The 22,909-nt window shown below is 42.3% G+C and overlaps 1 protein-coding gene across 1 annotated transcript in view; it reads right to left on the minus strand.

The window, feature by feature from the left end:
* Positions 1 to 5,655: 5,655 nt before the first annotated feature.
* The window catches only part of Chp1 (calcineurin like EF-hand protein 1), a 39,019-nt gene continuing 21,765 nt past the window's right edge, over positions 5,656 to 22,909 (minus strand). Inside the window, exons 4-7 of the mRNA XM_021156091.3 lie at positions 21,040 to 21,167; positions 11,843 to 11,904; positions 8,030 to 8,152; positions 5,656 to 7,576 (exon numbers count right to left, since the gene is read on the minus strand). Of these exons, the coding sequence (XP_021011750.1) occupies positions 7,523 to 7,576; positions 8,030 to 8,152; positions 11,843 to 11,904; positions 21,040 to 21,167 (367 nt within the window). The 3' untranslated portion in view covers positions 5,656 to 7,522. The remainder of the gene's footprint in view (positions 7,577 to 8,029; positions 8,153 to 11,842; positions 11,905 to 21,039; positions 21,168 to 22,909) is intronic.

The raw sequence follows: 22,909 nt of genomic DNA on the forward strand, positions 1-22,909 counted from the left end.
CTTCTAGCAATCCTCCCACCTTGGCCGCCTCAATCCCAACTCATTTGGTTAAGTTTATTGTTTTTATTTTTCTTGAAAATTTTTACTTTTAAGAATTGGGGCTGGAGTAGTGGTGGTGCACACCTTTAAACCAGCACTCAGGAGGCAGAGGCAAGCAGATTTCTATGAGTTTGAGACCATCCTGGTCAACAGAGTGGCGTTCCAGAATAGCTGAGACCATATAAACAAACCCTTTCCCCTCAGCACCCCACACCCAAAATTGAGGCTGAAGAATACCACACAGTCTTAATCATTGTAGCACTGTACTAAGTATAACTTTTTTGTTTTTTTTTTTAAGACAGGGTTTCTCAAGCTGGAGAGATGGTTCAGTGATTAAGAGCACTGACTACTCTTCCAGAGGTCCCGAGTTCAATTCCCAGCAATCACATTGTGACTCACAAACATCTGTTAATGGGATTCAATGCACTCTTCTGGTATGTCTGAAGACAGGGATAGTGTACTCATATACATAAAATAAATAAATAAATCTTAAAAAAAAAAAAGACAGAGTTTCTCTGTGTAGCCCTAACTGTCTTAGAACTTGCTCTGTAGACCAGGCTGGCCTCCAACTCACAGAGATCTGCCTGCCTCTTCCTTCCAAGTGCTAGGCTTAAAGGCATGTGCCACCACTGCCAGGCTGTAAGTAAATCTTGAAATTGATTTCCCCAGTACTGTTAACTCTGGTTTTCTACATTTTTTGTATATGGTATTCAACTATAATCCAACTAATTTTCTTTCATTTTAACCTTGCAAATAATATCAATGGCCTGTGCCCAGCACCTCATTTCCCAGCAGCTAAGTGCTGGCTCAAAACCATCTGGAAATACTGTTCCAAAGGACAGGATGCCCTCTTCTGGCCACCGTGGACATTGCATGCACATGGTAGACAAATGCGCATGCAGGCACTCACACACATAAAAAGAAATAAATTTTAAAAGACGATCATGAAGTGCTGATGCCCCTGCCTTCATCTCCCATGCTGAGACGTGTGCCAGAATACCTGGCTTCATACAGTGTTGGGTCTGGAACCTAGAACTCTGCATGTTAAGCAAGCATTCTATCTACCAAGCTGTGTCCTCAGCCCTATTTATTTTCTATTTTAAAATTAATTTTGAAATGCCCTGGTTAGTTTTGTCAACTTGACACATCTAGAGTTACCTGGGATGAGGTAACTTCGAGTGAAGAATTGCCTCCATCAGGTTGGCTTGTGCATATGTCTATAGGGACATTACCTTGATTAATGACTGATGTGGGAGGGCCTGGGTCATTGTGTATGGTGCCTTTACTGGATGGGTGGATCTGTGCTGTGTAAGAAAGCAAGATGGCAAGAGAAGCCAAGCAGTGTTCTCTGCTTAAGTTCCTGCCCTGACTTCTCTCGATGATGGGATGATGGGGTGAACCTGTAAGTTGAAATAAGCCATTTCCTTCCCCAAATAAGATCTGATAGATGCTTAGCACCACAGCAACTGTTAACTGAACTAGGACACAAGATGAACATCAGAAGGTTTTCTTGCAGTAACAGTCTGATGGTTTCTGCAGGGCTGGAGAGATGGCTCAGAGGTTATGAACACTTGCTGCTCTTACAGAGGACCTGGGTTCAGTTCCTAGCACCCATATAGTGGTTCACAACCATCCATGACTCAATGTCCAGGAGATCCAACATTCTCCTGACCTCCACTGGCACCAAACATGCATACAGTGCATATTGCATATACATACACATAGGAAACACTAGTACATATAAAGCAAATTAATCTTTAGAAAGATCAAATAAATCGGCCTTGCAATATGTGAAAGACTGATGTAACATTCAGTTCTTCATCAGCTTCTCAGTACTCATCAAATTGCTTCCCACAGCATCTCAAACCATTTCATTTCCTTATGAAATCCTTTGGGAAAATATTGCCAAGTAGAAAGTGGACTGCCTCAAGTCTACTCTCGTCCCCTCTGCCCTTGAATCTGAAAACAAGTGTCCATGGGGACAAACTTGGGTGTGCAGACTAGCCACTGCGCTTCCCCCTCCCAGATGTTTATGGTCTATTTAAATCTGAAATTGCTGACTACAGAGGCCTCCTTCCGAAGCCAGGTAACCCCTCTGCCTGTGCTGTCCCAACACACCGAGGTTCCAGGCTGCAGAGATAGCCATGGCAGAACCCTACCTTATCATAGCTTTAGTGCACATGTTCCTGTGTATCATCCTCTATCTGCACTTTCTTCATTCCCTGGAAGCCCCTACTCTCGGTCCTAGGACCCAAGATGGACACAGCACCCTTCTTCTCCACTTCTGACTTCTTGGTGATTACAGAGGTGACAGGGTACAAATGCATTCATAAACTGTCATCTCTGCAAAATACCAGTAACAGGCTGCTTCAGCTCCCACTCCACCAAAAAATGCAGCCCACGAAACACTTCAAACAGCACACTTATTCTTTGAAATCAATTCAATTTTGAGAAAGTTAGTTCAAATAATAAGAGTTCCCATGGCCATTCTCCTAAATGACATCCTACAAGACATATTTTGGTAGCAGCTAGAAATTTGTTCTTTCACTGTTGGCAGAGAAGAGAACTCTTTCCCTCAAAAAACAGCACCACAGCCAGGATCAGCGGCACACACCTTCACTCCAGAGGCAGAGGCAGGTTCTGAGTTCATGGCTAGCTTGTTCTATATCTTGAGTTCCATGACAACTCAATGAGTACACAATGAGCCTTTGATTAGGAAAGAAAGAAAGAAAGAAAGAAAGAAAGAAAGAAAGAAAGAAAGAAAGAAAGAAAGAAAGAAAGAAAGGAAGGAAGGAAGGAAGGAAGGAAGGAAGAAAGAAAGAAAGAAAGAAAGAAAGAGGAAAGAGGAAAGAAAGAAAGAAAGAAAGAAAGAAAGAAAGAAAGAAAGAAAGAAAGAAGGAAGGAAGGAAGGAAGAAAGAAAGGAAAGGAAAGGAAAGGAAGAAAGAAAGAAGGAAAGAAAGAAAGAAGGAAGGAAGGAAGGAAGGAAGAAAGAAAGAAAGAAAGAGGAAAGGAAAGGAAGAAAGAAGGAAAGAAAGAAGGAAGGAAGGAAGAAAGAAAGAAAGAAAGAAAGAAAGAAAGAAAGAAAGAAAGAAAGAGGAAAGAGGAAAGAAAGAAAGAAAGAAGGAAGGAAGGAAGGAAGAAAGAAAGGAAAGGAAAGGAAGAAAGAAAGAAGGAAAGAAAGAAGGAAGGAAGGAAGGAAGGAAGAAAGGAAAGGAAAGGAAGAAAGAAAGAAGGAAAGAAAGAAGGAAGGAAGGAAGGAAGGAAGAAAGAAAGAAAGAAAGAAAGAAAGAGGAAAGGAAAGGAAGAAAGAAAGAAGGAAAGAAAGAAGGAAGGAAGGAAGGAAGGAAGAGGAAAGGAAGAAAGAAAGAAAGAAAGAAAGAAAGAAGGAAAGAAAGAAGGAAGGAAGGAAGGAAGGAAGGAAGAAAGAAAGAAAGAAAGAAAGAAAGAAAGAGAGAAAAGGAAGGAGAAAGAAAAAGGAAGGAAGGAAGGAAGGAAGGAAGGAAGGAAGAGAAAGGAAGGAGGAAGAGAAAGAGAGGAAACAAGCTAGCTAGCTAGCTGGTGGTAGCAGATGCCTTTAATCTCAGCACTAGGAGGTCTGAGGCAGGGGATGTCTGAGTTTGAGGACAGTCTGATCTATAGAGTATGTTCCAACACAGCTAGGGCTATGCAGAGAAACTCTGTCTTGAAAAATAAATAAAACCATACATATGTACATATGTATATACATATGGAATCCAGCATCCTGACACAAGGGCTCCACCCCCTCCCCCCCCACACACACAGTGCACACTCTCAGAAGCTTTCGTACCAACAAAATTTCTGATTTCAAGGTCATACAAAAAAAAATCAGACAGGAATCACTGAGCCCAAAACTTCAAATATTCAGGTATGATTCAGTCTGAATAATATAACATTAAATTTCTTTTTTTAGTATCTCCAGCAAAATATAGATTTTCATTGGAATTATTGCCTATAAGCACCAACACAATTTAGACCTTGAATGTTTTTTTGTTTTTCCAAGGTAAGGTTTCTCTGTGTAGCCCTAGCTGTCCTGAACTTACTCTGAAGATTAGGCTGGCCTCAAATTCAGAGATCTGCCTACCTCTGCCTCCTGAATGCTGGGATTAAAGGTATGCCCCATTGCCTGGCTAATCTTGAAATTTTTTATACTTTATCTATCTATTTATTTATTTATTTTTGTTTTTTCAAGACAGGGTTTCTCTGTGTAGCCCTGGCTGTCCTGGCTTTATAGACCAGGCTGGCCTTGAATTCAGAAATCCACCTGCCTCTGCCTCCCAAGTGCTGGGGTTAAAGGTGTGCGCCACCACTCCTGGATTTAGACTTTATTTATTTATTTTTAAAAGATTTATTTATTTATTATATGTAAGTACACTGTAGCTGTCCTCAGATACTCCAGAAGAGGGCATCAGATCTTGTTACAGATGGTTGTGAGGCCACCATGTGGTTGCTGGGATTTGAACTCAGGACCTTCTGAAGAGTAGTCCGCGCTCTTAACCACTGAGCCATCTCGCCAGCCCAGACTTTATTTTTAATTGCACAGGTTTGTGTGTGTGTAAAGGGTGTTAATGTGAGTGTTCATGTGAGCAGAGGCCAGAATACTGGATTCCTCTTGAGCTGGAGCCAGCCACCATGAGCCAATCAGGATGTATGCTGAGAACAGAACTCTGATCCTCTCTGTAAAAGCAGTATGTTAACTGCTAAGCCAATTTCAAACCCCAGTTTTTGAAACAGGGTCTCCTGTAGCATAAACTAGTCTCAAACTTGGAGAATGGCCTTGAATTCCTGAGCCTCCTGTCTCTGTCTTCTAAATGCTAGAATCACCAACTAACTCCACCACGATGGACTTTAAACCCTTCTTTACATGTGTTGTGAGATCTGTAGAGGGAGTGAACTGAGAAGATTTGTTGCTCGATAGTAGAATGTATATAATGTTGGACTGCTTCCATTTTTAAAAATGGCATTTTATGTGAATGTATAGTGAATGTATTGCCTGGTGCGTGTGTGTATGTCTCATGCCATCAGAGGCCTGAAGAGGGCGCCAGATCCCGTGACATCGGAGTTAAGGAACAGTTTTAAAGCAGTTGGTTCACCTGCTGAGAAGCCTGGTCCTCTGCCAGAGCAGCTCCTGCAGGTAGTTCAAGCTGGCTTCAAACTCAGCATGTAGCAAGCTTGAGCCCCTGATCCTTATGCCTCCACCTCCAGTGGAGGTGTTTGAGTCCACATTTGTAAGCATAGCACTTGGAAAGCTAACGTGGAAGGATTGTTGCAATTTTGAGGCTGGCCTGATCTCTATGGCAAATTCCAAGCCAGTTAGGCAGATAAAACTCTATATCACAAAAAAAAAAAAAAAAAGACAGAAAATATATTAGATCTTCCTTAGAATTCATACGAAGAGGTCAGAGCTGAAACACTGTACCTCTTGACAAACTGAACCCCTAGATGAATGTATATCACAGGTCCAGGCAGCAGTGACATATACCTGCAACTGATATTATAAGCATGAATCTGAGCAAGGGAGACACTATATTATTTCAAACTTAGGACACTTGAGTCACATAAAATTGTTATAAAACACCAGATAAAAGTCAACCGAGTTCTTTTGTTTTAATGATAATTAATTTATTGATGAATTGAGGAATACAACTTTAATGGGACAATAAGGCACAACTGTGGATAAAAACAGTTTGCTATACACAGCCAAGGGGGCGTAATCTTAGAAAGTTTAAATATTTAAATTGAGAAGCTTCTCAATACTTCTCAAACAGATCAGTATCAGACAATTATTCCCTTTATACAATTCTTATATCACATCATTTGATCACAAAGTCTAACAGATATTTCGTAAAGAATCCCCAGTTCATGTAGCCCCAGCCATCTATCCCAGCCACTCCCCTGTTGCTCACCTTTACCCATCCTCTTTGCAGTGTCTTTGTTTGTTTGGATTAATAGCAATTTATTTAGTAAAGAATTGTTACACATCTTGGATAGCCTTCCAAAGCAACGAAGCAAGCAAGCAAGGAAGCAACATCAGAGAAAGCCAGCCAAGAGCAGATTCACAGGGACACAGGACAGAAGCAGCCTGGTTCAGTGAAATCTAAATCAAGCTGACATTGGCAGAGAAGTTGAGCTGGGTCACTCAAAGACCTCTGATGTCACCTCAGTTGGTGCCACCAATCCTCGGCCCCATGCTTCTATGGGATCTGCGTAGTATACACAGGGAGCTAGGAAGGTCACGCCATCAGGAAGCTCGTGAGACAATACCCTCAAGGCCTGGACCGGGATTATGAACTGACTACACATCTTCCAGCATTAAAATCTGCCAAGTATAAAATTCATTCAGAGTTTTGTGCGAATCTTTAAGACACTGAGGACAATCTAATTCTTTAGGACTGAGATAAGTCAGGCGCTTCTGTAACACTAGTCTGTCTGTCTGTCTGGACATGTGAAGACTCTTCCAGTGTACAGAGCACTGAGGCATAACCCATGCTGTAGAGCAAATGTGGCCAGCTCTCCAGGGTGCCTAGCCTTGTTCAGAAAACTCCAAGAAGGCCCTCTACCATATTGTCAGAAGAGCCACTTGGGTGGTGACAATAACCCAAAGAGAAGCAAACTGGCAGGCATTAGAATATTTTCTAATGAATGTCAACACTGTACCCAGAAAAGCCACATAAATATGTTTGAAAATAAAAAGTCAGAGGTAGAGAGACCTGGGAAGCCACCTAGGAAACATGGCTCTACAAGCCTCACCATGACCACCTTTTAAGAACATGTCTGCTCATAAGCCCTTCGACAACAGAGCAATACAGGGCCAAGGGAGTCACATGCTGCCAAGAGCAGTACTGCTTGCTGAACAGCTCCTGGATAGGCAACGTCCCAGAGACACATCAGAAGGTAGATATAACTCACCAGACCACTAATTATCCTGCCACATCAGAAACAGGCTTAACAGCAGAGCCCAGAGCCCAGAATCAAGTAAAATGCAGGGAATCTCAACGACAGGAGGGCAGCTGAAAGACTGAATGGAGAGAAGGTTGGATGATTGAGAGGTAGGAAGTAACAGTCACAAGGACAAAAGGACACAAGGTCACAGAAACATGGTGGAGGCTCGATGCAGGGATGGAAGGCAGCATGGATATGGTCCCCATCCAGTGGGAGCTTTGCTGGCTGGTTCATTTCTCCAGACAGGACAGATGCATGGCACTCAGCAGCAAACAGGGGAAGATGGTATTGACAACTAAGGACCTGGTGGGTGGATACTGAACAGAAGCAGACAGAGGGTACCATTCTGTAACGCCCTGTTTATACACCAAAGGCAAGTTTGTATGGACAGGAGAGACTTCAGGTTGTCATGCAAGAGCTGTAGTATTCTGGGAAAAGGGGATGACAGGATGGGGTGGGGCTGGAGGACACAAGTTTCAGTTCTTAAATACTAGAAAGCAAGAATAATTTGGTCTCTGCCCTTTAGTGAAGAAATCGGATGCTCATCTTCTGTTCTACATCCACTTTCTCCAAAACCTAGGGTTGAAAAAACAAAAGCAATTTATCATTAAGAGTATGACCATTCTGAGAACCTTTCTAAATAATTGGCAACCTTCTCCTCCTATGCAGTAGATTTTACATAAAACCAAAAGGTAGGGGGAAGAGTCGCATAAGGGCACACCATCACTGAGGACCCACAGGGAGCTAATGGTTGTGGGGAAAGACATTTCCTTCAGTAGTGTAGCCGCTCTTATGTCCCTCATGCTCCTGCAAACACCACCAATGTAAACTCTTATCTTCACCCCTCCTAAAAGCCATGAACATAAAGAGTCAGACGAGTTAGAAATATAAGAGAACCAGCAAGTGGGAGGGAACAGAGTGAAGATGATGAAAATATATACATGTATGAGAATGTTGCAAGGAAATCCATTATATATAATCAATGTGCTAATAAAAAAGGATTAAGAGGAAAAAGTCAAAAGGACAGACCTTAACGAATTCTGTAAAAGATATGGCACTATCTCCATCTTGGTCAGCCTCCTGGATGGTCCTGTCCGCAATACTGCCCAGCTGCTCATCCGAGATATTCACTCCAACCATCATTCGAAGTACCTACAAGACCAAGAGCCTTGAAGGGGGATGGCAACAAAGCCACCTCACTTCCCCTTTCCTTCAACTGCTTCACATTCACCAGCTAGAGAACTGAGATTCTTAGCTTATTATCTAGGCAATTCTTCAAAAGAAAACGAACAGATCTCTGGCCAAGTCACTCTACCCAAGTGTCTTCTCCATATCAACAGTCCAGACTCTTTCTGCTTAGACTACAGGCACGATGGGGCTGTGAGGTACAACCTGTCCCTGGGTGTCCTGCTACATCATGGTGGGTTGTTCTGAAACCTAATACAAAGCAGTCCTCTGTGAGAAGGCGCACTAAGCCTTTATTTATAGGTTACAGCTCACACAAATCTCTTTGAAGACTGCTCAGGAAGCTGACGTGAGAGAATTACAAGCTGAGTCTAGTTTGGGTGAACTTAGTGAAGCACTCTTTTTAATGGTGGGGTTATCTAGGATATAGTTCAGTGGCAGAATGCTCACCTAGCAAACAAAGGCCCCAGTACCACACATACACAAACATGGTACCTTATGTAACTTCAATGTCCTCTAGCCTAAGGTTCACAGGCCTTCTTTCACCTCCACTCCCTTACATCCTTCACAGCAGTGTATTTTGTTTCTTACTAAGTCTGCTTTTGGGGTGGGGGCAAGGAGGACTGTTTTTTAGACTGCTTTGCTACATTGTTCAGGCTGGCTTTGAATGCTTAGATGCCAACAATCTTCCTCAGCTTTTCAAGTAGCTGCTACTAATTATATATACTCCCTCACATTGCAATTAATTAGTTCTTAAAACCCAGAAGCCGCCACCCGGGGGGTTAAGAGCCCTGGCTGCTCTTCTGGCCGACTAGGGTTTGATTACCAGCAGGACTCACAACTGTCTGGAATTCTTTTTTTTTTTTTTAAAGATTTATCTATTATGTATACAGTATTCTGTCTGCACACAGGCCTACAGGGCAGAAGAGGCACCAGATCTCATTATAAATGGCTATGAGCTAGCATGTGGTTGTTGGAAAATTAACTCAGGACCTCTGGAAGAACAGCCAGTGCTCTTAACCTCTAAGCCATCTCTCTAGCTTCCAAGTGTCTATAATTCTAATTCCAGGCAATACAATTACCCTCTCTGGCCTCCCTGGGAACCAATCATGGATGTGGTGCACAGGCATACATGCAGGCAACATGCACAAATATATAAACTAAAATACTAACAACAAATTTAAGAGGTTACATTACTAAGTATCATTTGAATAAAGCCATTGGCACCTCCACCAGATGGGAAATACCAAGCAGACAAATTGATCCCCAAATTGCAGCCTCCTAAGATATCAGTTCAATCAGGCCCTGAGGTGTTTTGCCTGAAGAATGTTAAGAGCGTGGGCTGTGGAGAGGATTGTGAACAGAATGCTGCCTAACATGTCTGAGGCCCAGGGCACCATCCCCAAGTTTACACACACATTGAGAAATAGAGCTAGTATATATGTGTGTGTGTGTGTGTTCATGTTGGGAGGTGGCAAGAGTAGTATGTAATAAAATACCTTTATCAGACCTTGCTGAGGACAAGAAGTCTGGAAGTAGTCTGACCCAGGTCCTAGGAACCAAAGGAACCTGCCAGGAACCTGGCCTGGCAGAGGTTTCCAGGCTCGATTCCCAGGCCAGGGTGTCCTCACCTGTCTATCTCATCATTTATTAATCCACTTGCAAGTTCACAAACTAATGAAAATTTACTATTATTTGTTACTATTATTTAGTTTCTCTATGCATGCTCCTCCCTTTTTAAAAGTGTGTGGTCTTCTCAAAGAAACCCAGGGCTGTACATGCCATGTGCCCTTCTGCCACTGAGTTTCATCCCAGCCCTCTTTCCGCAGAGTTCACTGGATCCCCTGATCCAGGTGGTCGTGAGCCATCGTGTGGGTACAGGGAACTGAATCTGACCAAGTCCTCTCCAACAACAGCCACTCACCTGCCTCTCAGCCCTGGGTACAACAGCCAGTGCTCCTAACCACTACACCTGCCTCTCAGTCCTGGCTTTGCTTTTTTTTTTTTTTTAATCTAGGTGAAAATAAAGGGTTTGGACAATATTTTCTTTTACTGCTTTTATAAAATCAGAGATATGCTGTCTCATGAAATGGATCTGTGAATACAGCACGCATCTCTGCTTAAGTATAAGTGACACAGAACAGACTACACTATTCACCTAATTCTTTAGAAATTGCAGTGCCTAGAAGGACAAACTCTGTCCTCTTCTCCTACTTTGGGAAACTGCTCTCTCCTTGCTAGGCTACAATTAGTTTCCTGGCAACCTCACCAATCCAGGAGTACATCTGTGACAAAGCCATTCCTGGCCCCACAGTAACGTTCTCATCGCATGTCACAAAACTGCTTACAAATCCTAATAATAGAAAATAAACCCACTCTCCATTTCAAGATCATCTTTCTGGTAGCCAGGTCTGGACCATGGGACGAAAATATGTAACTTGGAATGGCTGCTTCTGTCTTTTCAGTCCTCAAGGCCATGGGTGTAACTTTCAGTAAAACAGTATAGTTCTCACTGAAAAAAAGCTATTCCTTTGTTTTTTTTAAAACCAAAAGGCAAAGTCAACATCAAGTATGGGAGGGAAGGGGCTCACGAGAGCCACCCATAGCTGAGGGGCTGCTACTGGCATTTGGGCTGCTGGAAGAGAGACAGTCATTTATTGCTGGCGTGTACTAGTAGGCTGCCCATGTTCCAACAGAGGGTCCAATGTACATGTGTACATAGGCAGCACTGACCGGACAGAGTGGGTTATTTTTCTCAAAAAGGACATATGCTGGGAAGGGGATGTTTTGAAGAGGATAAGAAAAGTGGAGGGGGAAGGCACATATGATCAAACACATCACATCCATGTATGAAATTCTCAAGAGAATATGCAGTAAATATTATATGTGTTTTTGTTTTGTTTTTAAAGCAATGGCCAGGGCACACTACTACTGGCCTCCTGGTTTGAATTTTCTCATTGAAATATACAGAGACTGAGTTGTTCCTTAATCTGATCTGGGCAGGCTTCAACTTGGTTTTGAAGATATAAAATGAGTTCTGATTTACTAAAGAGCAGATAGTACTTTTCCTTTTAGATATATCTTGAAACTTGCCCAATGGAAATTCCTCAGTGTCCTAGCTATCTGGGGTCTTCTAGACCCAATGAAAGGGACAGGTTCCTATGCCCTAAACTTATAAAAAGAGAAAGAGATGCTGAGCAATACAAACTAGGCAATCATCAGGCATAGCTGGGATACAGGGAAGCATCCCCCGCAGCTACCAACTATTGGGTGGATGGCAGCCACAGTGGTCCCTGACTGACACCTAGTCCAGAAGAGACAGCAGAATTTCCTTCAGAGTCCTTAGAATTAAATTGCTGCTAACAAGTTGATCCATCAACAACTAAGCTGTATAAGCCAGCCACGCTGTTTATTTCCCTATGTCACTCAGCACCTCAGAGACTGCCAGCTTTTAAGTGGTTGAGACCGCCCATCCGTGAAGACTCAAGTGGCCCACAGCAAGTATTTCCTGGTCTTCTCCTCTGCCTTTTATCTGCAAAAGGACTCTTTCCAAGGCAGGGATTAAAGGAATGTTTACTGAAAAGAAAGAACAACTGCTGCCCATAAAAATAAAGTCAGGACCCAAAATACACACTGTTCTGAAATTTTCTCACATACCTGTAACAGCTCATCACGGGAGATCTTGTCATCTTTATCCAAATCATAGAGTCTGAAAGCAACTGGTATGAAAACACAAGAAGACAGTGGGAAATTTGTAGTGCTTTGTCCTGTCTCAAAGAGCTGAACACACAAGGATAAGACAGAAACTGATAGTCAATAAACAGATTTTCCAAGACAACTGCCATTCCTAGTAGGACTTTTTCAGGTTTTTGTTGTTTGGTTTTTTGAGACAGGGTTTCTCTGTATAGCCCTGCCTGTCCTGGAACTCTGAGATCTGCCTGCCTCTGTGTCCCAAGTGCTGGGATTGTAAGTGTGCCCCACCATAGCTAGAAAGCCTCAATTTCTTAAAATTTTCAGTGTCTGTAAAAGTCCTACCAGGGCCAGGTGTTGGTGGTGAATGCCTTTAACTAGGCAGATCTCTGTGAGTTCAAGACTAGCCTGGTCTACTAATCAAGTTCCAGAACAGCCAGGGCTGTTGCACAGAGAAACTCTATCTTGAAAAACCAAAAAGAGAAAAGGGGGGGGCGGGGAGGGAGGGAGAGTGAGTTGCTGTAAGCATGGTAAATTTGATGAAATGTGGTCTGTCTTCTTTTTTTTTTTTTTTTTTTTTTTTTTTTAAAGATTCATCCATCCATTATATGTAAGTACACTGTAGCTGTCCTCAGACACTCCAGAAGAGGGCACCAGATCTCGTTACGGATGGTTGTGAGCCACCATGTGGTTGCTGGGATTTGAACTCTGGACCTTCGGAAGAGCAGTCGGGTGCTCTTACCCACTGAGCCATCTCACCAGCCCGTGGTCTGTCTTCTAATACATCAGTAAAATTAATAAAAGAAAGCCAAGAATCTCTTTTCTATAGTGGAATGAGGGAATAAGGAAAGAACTCCCCCTAACCCTAGCTCCCTTAAGTAGTTCTGTAATTTAAGTCACTCACAACTCAGAGAAACCATCAGGAGCCACACAAGGACCACAGCAGGGGCTCAGTGGAGCTTAGGAAAATGGGCTTGTGAGATACTCTGTCAAATTTCAAAGCCTATTGTTCCTTCTACTAAAGAACTGGAATTTCATTTTTATTTGTTTTTGCATTTTAAGACAGGATTCTCATGTAGCTCAGGCTCGCCTTAAGCTCAATATTTGGCTATAGCTGGCCTTGAACTCTTGATCTGTGTACTTCTACTTCCTAAGTGCTGGGATTACAGACATCACAGTGCCCAGAAGACCTGAAATTTCAAATAAAATCAACAAGATTCTGATGTCTATAAACACCACCCAAACCCACTACTGGACCTGGGATTACGGCTGTGCACAATATACCTGACATCATTTGGGTGGAGCTCCTAACCTCTACCGCTCAGCAAGTGTCCTTAGCCGGAGTCATCTCTCCATCCCTCCCAACTTAAGTTTCTCTCTTTAACAATACATAAGCCTTTTAGAAAGCAGGCTATACAAGAACCTTGCTTCATGTCAGTGTATGAGAGAGAATTCCGGCTGGAGAGAAGGCTCAGCGGTTAAGAGCACCATCTGTAATAGGATCTGATGTCCTCTTCTGGTGTGTCTGAAGAGAGCAATGGTGTACTCACATACAAAACATAAGTAAGTAAACCTTTTAAAGAGAGAGAGAGAAGGAGGGAGGGTGAATTTAGGAGTGTAAAACCTATTCAGTTTTTTACCAGGATTAAGACCTACTGTGTAAACCAGGCAGTGGTGGCGCACGCCTTTAATCCCAGCACTTGGGAGGCAGAGGCAGGCGGATTTCTGAGTTCAAGGCCAGCTGGTCTACAGAGTGAGTTCCAGGACAGCCAGGACTACACAGAGAAACCCTGTCTCGAAAAAAACAGAAAGAAAAAAAAAAAGATGAACTTATTAAAGAAGCGACTGTTACATAACTGAATTCAGGTTAGTTTTAAATTACTTCAGGTAGACCACTGTGATTTCTGGTTATGTATTATGTTATGGTCTTATTTAGAGTTATGGTCTTATTCTAGAGCCTACCCTGGTCTGGAACTATGTAGCCCAGGCTGACCTCAAATTTACAGCAATCTTCCTGGTTCAGACTATTGACCTGACTCTACCATACCTGACTTCAATTTAGTTTTCAAAAGGTGACTGCCAACCTAGGTATAGTGATGTACATCTATAACCCCAGAACTTGGGAGGTATCAGAGGATCAGCAATATATGGCCAACTTTGGTTACACAGGGTACCCCAGGCCATCCTAGGCTCTATGAGACCCTGTCTCAAAAGCAAAAGTCAATAAAAGGGAACAGAACCCAGGTCCCCTGGAAGAGCAGCAACTGCTCACCTACCCGACAGGGTCTCACTGTTGCCTAGGCAACTTCTGCCTTGAACTCTGAACTAACAGATCTCTTGCCTCTGCATCCCAAATTCTGGGGTTAAAAAGTCACGTTCCATTATGCCTAGCTCTTAATTTCTTGAACAGGCAAACATAATGATGATTTTCCTACACTCTTATACCGGACTCCCCCTCCTGTTTTTTGTTTTTGTTTTTGTTTTTACAAATAGGGTCTTACTTAACCCAGGCTGGCCTTGAACTCACTGTTCTTCCATTGGGAGGCTCACAACCACTGGTTAACTCCATTTCTAGGGGCTCTGATACCTTCTGGTACACACACACACATAGTGCATTCGAGCACACACACAGAGAAATAAAAATGATTGTTTTTTTTTTTTTTTTTTAAAGAGGGGTTGTGTTCCAGGGCAGCCAAGGCTACACAGAGAAACCCTGTCTTGAAAAACTAAAACGCACAAACAAAAGGACTGGGGCGATGACTGCACAGAGCAAGCTTCAAGTTGAGTGAGGGATCCTGCCTCAAGGCAAGAAGGCAGAGAAAGATAGAGTTATGAATAACACCTTCTCACTTGGATGTGGACCTACACACTCACATGCAAGCTCTACAACACAGCCATGAAGGAGGAGGACTAGCAGGAGGACAGGGAAGAGGAGCAGCAGCAACCAATGCAGAGCAATAGTAGTTGATTCTTTTCAAAGACGAAGAGGTGAGAGTTCCCACGTGGCCCAAACCTTCCCCCATCCCGTTGCTAACACTATCACTACATTCCTAAGTGTGGAGCACAGGGTAAAACGAGCAGAGGACTTCTGGTGCATTGTTATTAACCAAAGTCCACAGTGTACATTAAACTTCATCGTCTTGCAGGTTTCCCTGAGTCTTGACAAATGCATACCTGATGTTTACTACTGCAATACCATATAGTGTGGTTTCACTTGCATCCAAATCCCATTTTCATGTCCTTCAAAACAGCCCCAATCTACAGCTTCTGAAAAAGAATCCCATGGACCTAATTCCTTTGGTACTGGGTCCTCTCCTAACCCTAACAACCTCCATCAGTTAGTCTCTGTTCTCATTTCCATCTTTTTCTCTCCCTGCCCTAAAACAATGTATTAAGCCAGGGCAATAAAACACATTATAATGAAAGAGAACAGCTGCGAGCCCACTATGTTAACAAGAACTCATTTTAGGAACTGCAGTTCATTTTGAATCCCAGACATAAACTAGAACTTTGAAGGTGCTGAAGCCTATCAGTCATTATTACAATAAATGTTTGTTTGTAGCCGGGGCTGTCCTGGCCAGACATAAACTAGAACTTTGAAGGTGCAGAAGCCTATCAGTCATTATTACAATAAATATTTGTTTGTAGCCGGGGCTGTCCTGGAACACACTAGATAGACTAGGCTGGCCTCACAAAAACTCCTGCCTCACCCTGTGGGCTAGGATTAAAGGCCTACAGCATCGTGCCCAGTCAACACAATAAATACTTTCATTCATTCACTTATTTAAAAATTTAAGAGGTGGGGGAGGAGTGTGTGTGTGTGTGTGTGTGTGTGTGTGTGTTCAATCAGGTACTGAAGTAGGCACATATGTCAGAGAACACATGCCACATGCCTATGAGACTCAGTTCTCTCCTACCACATGGGCTCTGGGATTTGAACTTAGGTTATCAGGCTTGGTGGCATGTGCTTCTACCCACTAAGTCCCAAGTTTTTTTATTTTTGTTTTTTTTTGTTGTTGTTGTTGTTTTGGTTTTTTTGTTTTGTTTGGGAGAGTCTGTCGCATAGCTCTGACAGACCAGGAACTCATTATGTAGACAAGGCTGGCCTCTAATTCAGATATCTTCCTGCTAGGACCAAAACCAAGATCATCCAGGTCCTGTACATCACTGGCCCTTTTAATTACTTTTTTCCAGACAAAGTCTGGATATGTTGCCTATCTGGCTTTGAATATGTGATCCTCCAGCCTCAGGCTTCTAATCAGGTAGAATAATAAGACATACCTGTGTTCAACTAATATTTTTTCTATGTGTATAATAAAAATTATAAACGCTGTGATCTTTACCATTTAAGATTAATTTCACCAATGTTAAAAATACTCATATTGGGGTTGGTGAGATGGCTCAGCGGTTAAGAGCACTGACTGCTCTGCCAAAGGTCCTCAGTTCAAATCCCAGCAACCATATGGTGGCTCACAACCACTGGTAATGAGATCTCATGCCCTCTTCTGGTGCATCTGAAGTACAGTGTACTTATGTATAATAATAAATAAACCTTTGGTCCAAAACAAGCAGGGGCCGATCAGAATGAGCAGGGTTGACCAGAGCAAGGAGAGGTCCTAAAAATGCAATTCCCAACAACCATATGAAGGCTCACAACCATCTGTACAGCTACAGTGTATTCACATACATCAAACAAAAAAAAAAACAAACAAACAACTCATATTGTTGTGAACCAATGGCAAGGATATTTTCTCTTTTTAATGATTTATTTATTTTTATTTTATGGTCATTGATGTTTTGCCTGCATGTCAGTCTATCTGTGTGAAGCTGTCAGATACCCTGGAACTGGATTTACAGACAGTTGTAAGCTGCCATGTGAGTTCTGGGAATTGAACCCAGGGCCTCTGGAGGAACAATCAATGCTCTTAAGGGCTAAGCCATCTCTCCAGTCCCAGCAAGGATATTTTCAACTTGCAATCTGAAACTCTATATCCAATAATCTCTATTTTACCCTAACTAAGGAAAAATCTGAAAGAACTTTCACAAAGCCAGGAAGAAGAAAAGGAAGAAGGAGGAGAAATAAGAAGAGGGAGAGGAAGGGGAAGAAGAGGAGGAAGAAGAGGAGGAGGAGACCCCACAATGATGGCTAGATAGGGAACTTAATGCAATTGCAGATATGAAGAAATTTCAGATAAACAATTTTTTTTAAACTTTTTTCCTTGCAATGTGTATCCTGCTACATTGCCAAAGCTTTGAAGGTATCCCTGGCCAGCAGCTTCTCAAGTAGCTGGGAATGCAGGCACACACCTGACCCCAAGCATAAGACTGCTTTGTTCTGTCTTTGTTTTTTGAGACAAAGTCTCTATCCCAAGCTGGCCTTGAACTCACCTCCATAGCCGAGGATGACTTTGTAATTATTGATTGATTGGTTGATTTTTTTTTTTTTTGGTTTTTCGAGACAGGGTTTCTCTGTGTAGCCCTGGCTGTCCTGGAACTCACTCTGTAGACCAGGCTGGCCTCGAACTCAGAAATCCGCCTGCCTCTGTCTCCTGAGTGCTGGGACTAAAGGCGTGCGCCACCACGCCCGGCGAGACAGGGCTTCTATCCGTAGCCCTGGCTGTCCTGAAACCTGCCACTGCCTTCTAGTTCTGGGATTAAAGGTGTGCATCGCCATCACCAGCCTGAGGATGTCTTTGAGCTTGTGATGCTTTTGCCTCCACTTTCTAAACAGTGGGGTCATGGGCAAATGCTACCACACCCAGTTTCAGAAGGAAACTTTTCTTAAATAATTTTTTTAAAGTTTATTTATTTAAAATGTCGGGCTGGTGAGATGGCTCAGTGGGTAAGAGCACCTGACTGCTCTTCCGTAGGTCCGGAGTTCAAATCCCAGCAACCACATGGTGGCTCACAACCATCCGTAATGAGATCTGACTCCCTCTTCTGGAGTGTCTGAAGACAGCTACAGTGTACTTACATATAATCAATAAATAAATCTTTAAAAAAAAATGTCTCCTTTTTTGCCTGCATATTTTGTCTGTGCATCATGTACATATTTTGTGCCCGAAGAGACCATCAGACTTCTTTGGGACTCGAGTTATAGATGGTTGTGAGCTGCCATATTTGTGCTGGATTAGAACATGGGTCCTCTGGAAGAACAGCTAGTCCTATTAACCTGTACGTCATGTCTGCAGCTTCTAGGAAGTGTTTGTTTTTAAAAGAAATGCTCAGGAGGGTATGGTGGTGCATCCTTTAATCCTAATGTTTAAGAGGCAGAGATAGGCAGATCTCAGTTGAAATCGGAGGCCAGCCTTGTCCAAATATCAACTACATGCCAGCCAAGGCTACACAGTGAGACCTTGCCTTTAAGGGAAAAAAAAAATCAATCCATGTTCATATATACACAAAGCTGCTTCAGGAAAAGCTATAATTCCCTGTGCAAGAACAGAGGTTCTTGTAGAATATTCCTTTTAACCTTGGATCCATAGATAAAGGAGTACATGACTGTGAAAAGAAAGAAATTTTTTTTTTCTCAAAATGTCTACTATCCAGGTACCTGTGATTCTGGAAGCAATACAAATGGGTTTTATCTGCCTCACCTGGCATCTATTGCCAGGTTTTCCATTTATCATTTGTGTACCTCAGCAATTCAAGGTCAGGATGGTTCTTTGACCAAATACCACATCCTGTTATTTGATGTATAATAAAGACGTGATCCAGCCTCCATCAGCAGACATACACTGAAGAAAACAGCTCAAGTTGGGCAAGGTAGCCCACCCTTTAATCCTAGTACTCTGGATGTAGAGGTGAGCAGGTTCCTGTGAACTCAAGGCCAACCTGGTATGTACAGTGAGTTTTAGGACAGCCAGAGCTACATAGTGAGACCCTGTCTTGAAACAACAACAAAAAAACAAACAAAAAGAAAAAGGAAAGAGAACTACTGGCTCAACATTAAAACTACCAAGAGAATGAGTGTTGACTGTGAAGTTGAATCATGTGTACTTATTCATTAACTCTTGGTCTTGCAGATAAGGTAGTCATTACTACCATATGCTAAACCAATAATCATGGCTGGATGTGGTGGCTCTCAGGAGGCTGAGAGTCTCCCAAGTCTGAGACTTGTCTGGATACAATGTGAGACTCTGTCTATACAAACAGCAGAGATAATTTAAGCTGGTTGTAGCGGCACATGTCTTTGATCCCAGAAAGAGGATCTCTCTGTGAGTTAAGGCAAGCCTGGTTTGCAAAGTTTACAAAGGCCAGGGCTATACACAGAAACCCTATCTCAAAAACAAAACAAAACAAAATAAAACGCAACACCAAAAAAAAAAAAAAAAAAAGAAAAGAACTCAATAAATAAAAACACTAAACCCGCAGACAGAAGGCTTTGCATGAAGCAAACAGTACTTGGTACTGAAGAAGAAACTGTGGTTCATTACTTCAGTTTACAATAACTATGAGGGTAGTTCACAGGATCCTGTAGTCTGTACTCAGCTTTGCTTCTACTGAAATTTTTTGCTCTTCTTTAAGAACCATGATGTGGAGGCGAAGCTCAAGAGTCTTTTACTTTTGTTCAAAAATCTTCTCTGTACTTTAGTGATTCTCAAACTGGACCATAAATGCCAACAAAATGAACCCACACTTCTCCTAAGAAGATGAACGGACACAGTCCGACAGCCAGAAATGGGAGAAAATACTTGTCAAATGTATGCAAATGCAGCATCAGGCAGGTAAATACAGCATCAGGTGGGTAAATGCAGCATCGTGTATGTAAATGTAGCATCGTGTATGTAAATGCAGCATCATGTACTCCAACTCACTTGAATTTGCTCTAATTTTTTTCTTTTCTTTTTTTTTTAAGATTTATTTATTTATTATAAGTACACTGTAGCTATCTTCAGACACTCCAAAAGAGGGCGTCAGATCTCATTACAGGTGGTTATGAGCCACCATGTGGTTGCTGGGAATTGAACTCAGGACCTTCAGAAGAGCAGTCAGCGCTCTTACCCGCTGAGCTCAAACCTTCTAGTATCTGTATCATTGGGAGCACCATTTAATTTGTACCTTCACAAACTTCTGGGCACCACCATGCACTCTTTCAGGGCAGAGTTGGGCTCAATTAGTTTCACACAGTTTTAGTATCAACTTGTGTTGAAAGAAAAATAGAAATTCAACTTCAGCTTCCTGGAAAAGTTTTGTAAGGGATTGGGCAAGTCCAACCAGGGCAGAAGGAAATGTAGTAAGTATCGAAAGAAAGGAAGGCAAGAGGCACAGGAAACTGCCATTTTGTTACTGGTACTTTAGTAAAATCCACAATCTATGAAATTCTAAAATAGATGGATGACCAACATTAACTCTCACAGTCAGGGCCTGGGGTCTTTTTTTTTTTTTTTTAAAGATTTATTTATTTATTACATGTAAGTACACTGTAGCTGTCTTCAGACACACCAGAACAGGGAGTCAGATCTTGTTCAGGATGGTTGTGAGCCACCATGTGGTTGCTGGGATTTGAACTAAGGACCTTTGGAAGAGCAATCGGGTGCTCTTACCTGCTGAGCCATCTCACCAGCCCAGGGCCTGGGGTCTTGTTCCCTATCACTCTAGTATCTTCTACAGGGTCTGGCACACGGGAGATAAATGAAGTACAATGGCAGGTAACACTCAGTATATGCAAGGTAATATTGGAAGCACTTACAACATTAAGAATCTCTTAGTGGGGACTACAGATGTGGCTCAGTAGAAAGAGTGCTTATGTACTGAAGAGATGGCTCAGCAGTTAAGTACACTGACTGTTCTTCCAGAGGCTCTGAGTTAATTCCCAGCAACCACATGGTGGCTCACAACCATCTGTAATGGGGTGTAATGCCCTCTTCTGGTGTGTCTGAAGAGAGCAATGGTATACTCACATACATAAAATAAATAAATCTTTGAAAGAAAGAAAGAAAAAGAAAAAAAGAAAATGAGCCAGGTCCCAGCATTTGAGAAGCAGAGGCAGGCGGATCTCTGAGTTTGAGGCTGGCCTGGTCTACAGGATGAGTTCCAGTCAATTCTACACAAAGAATCCCTGTCTGGAAAAACAAAATAAAACAAACAAAAGAAACAGAAAGAAGAACGAGTAAAGGACCACACAGATGTTGGGGAGAGGGAAGGACAACGGTGCTCCTTACAGTGCAGCTTGTTGCTCCGGCTGTTGAGGGGTTCCGGGCCATTCACATCTTTGCTCTTTTCGTTATCCTCAATGGGTCGGAAATGAGCCAATGTTCTCATGAATCCTCGGAAGTTTACCTGATCCTCTCTGATTAGGAAATATAACAGAACGCCATGTCAATCACGGTGGAAATCTTCTGTTTGCATGTTTTGTCTTTTTGCAGTGTTTCAGAATCAAACTCGAGGTCTTCCACAAGCTAGGTAACCACTCCAACACTAAACTATATAGATTTATGGTGACTGTTTCTTATGGACTAAGAAATGGCCAACACTTTGATCTTGAGTAGCCTAAAAATTTATTTAACAAGCTTCCTTTCCATATGCATGCATAATACTTTTGAGCTTATACAATATCTGCATCTAAAAAGCCTCACCCCAATAATGTGAAACAGTATAATATAATTATATATTATGTAATATGTATAATATATATATAAGTATAATATAATCTCATTTATTAAATGATTAACTAGGCTGAAAGAAGAAAAGGACTTAACTATAGTCTGAGTTATTAACTGAATTTACTTATATATCTATAAAGTGGATTTTAAGTAGAGCCAGCACCACACATGAAAGTCAGTACTTAAACTCTCTCTGCTTTGAACTCTGGAACAGCCAGCATGTCACTCTTCCAAACCACAATAGAATGTGCCTAAAGACATTTACATTTTGAAGCACATTCTAGAAACTCTTGCTTGTTTATCTGTTGTTCTGAGATGGTCTGGCTCTGCATTCCCAGCAGTCCAGCTTTGGCTTGCCCAGAGCTAGGGTAAGGGTTAAGCCACCAGCCTAGTGTCTCTCTGCTACACTTTCCTCTCTCCTCCCAGTACTGGGGGTTAAACACAGGGCTTCAGCTTCATTGGCAGGCACTTTACCATTAAGCTATATAGATCCAGTCCCGTGGTTCTCTTTTCTTCTTAAAGTTTTATTTTATTTTATGGTTATGAGTGTTTGTCTCCACTTATGTCTGTGTACCACTTGCATGCCTGTTAATTGTGGAGGTCAGAAAAGGGTATCTGATTCCCTGGAACTAGAGTTAGGTATAAGCCTCCATGTGGGTTCTGAGAATCAAACCTGGGTCCTCTAAAAGAGAGGACAGTGTTTTTAACTGATTAGCCATCTCTCCAGCCCTCACCCCATACATTCCTTTCTGCTTTGCTGAAACAGGATCTCACCTATGTAGTCCTGGTTGGCCTGAAATTTTGAAATGCCTGGCTTTTTTTTTTTTTTTTTTAAATCTTAAGCATTGCCACAATAAAGATAAATACTGCAAGACATAGCAATAGATATCTGTTATCCCAGCACTCAGGAGGCAGAAAAAGGAAAGACTGCTTTGAATTTAAGTCAATTTAGGCCACATAAAAGTACTAGGTTGGCCAGGCCGTGGTGGTGGATGCCTTTAATCCCAGCATTCAGGATGAAAAGACAGGCCAATCTCTTGAGTTTGAGACCAGCCTAGTCTACAGTGAGTTCCAGGATAGCCAGGACTATGTAGCGAAATCCTGTCTCAAAACCAGACAGACAGGCAGACAGACAGAGTACTAGGCAAGCAAAGGATACAAGCAATACTCTTCCTTTTAACAAGAACAAAAAGGGGCTAGGTATGTTGCTCAGTTGGTAGTGTTTGCCTGGCATGTATGAGACCTGTGCTTACTCTCCGATACGACATACACTGTGTCTGTAGTGTTCATGTCTATAATCCCAGCACTCATGAGATGGAAACAGGATCAAGGTCATTCTTGACTACATAAGACTTGGTGGGGGGGAAGGTGAGATGGAGGGAGGGTTTGGACATGATGGTAACTCTAGGGAGACAGTTAGGCAGATCTC

This window comes from Mus caroli, unplaced genomic scaffold, assembly GCF_978045245.1.
Source record: "Mus caroli unplaced genomic scaffold, Mus_caroli_1 scaffold_2, whole genome shotgun sequence".
Lineage (NCBI taxonomy): Eukaryota > Metazoa > Chordata > Mammalia > Rodentia > Muridae > Mus > Mus caroli.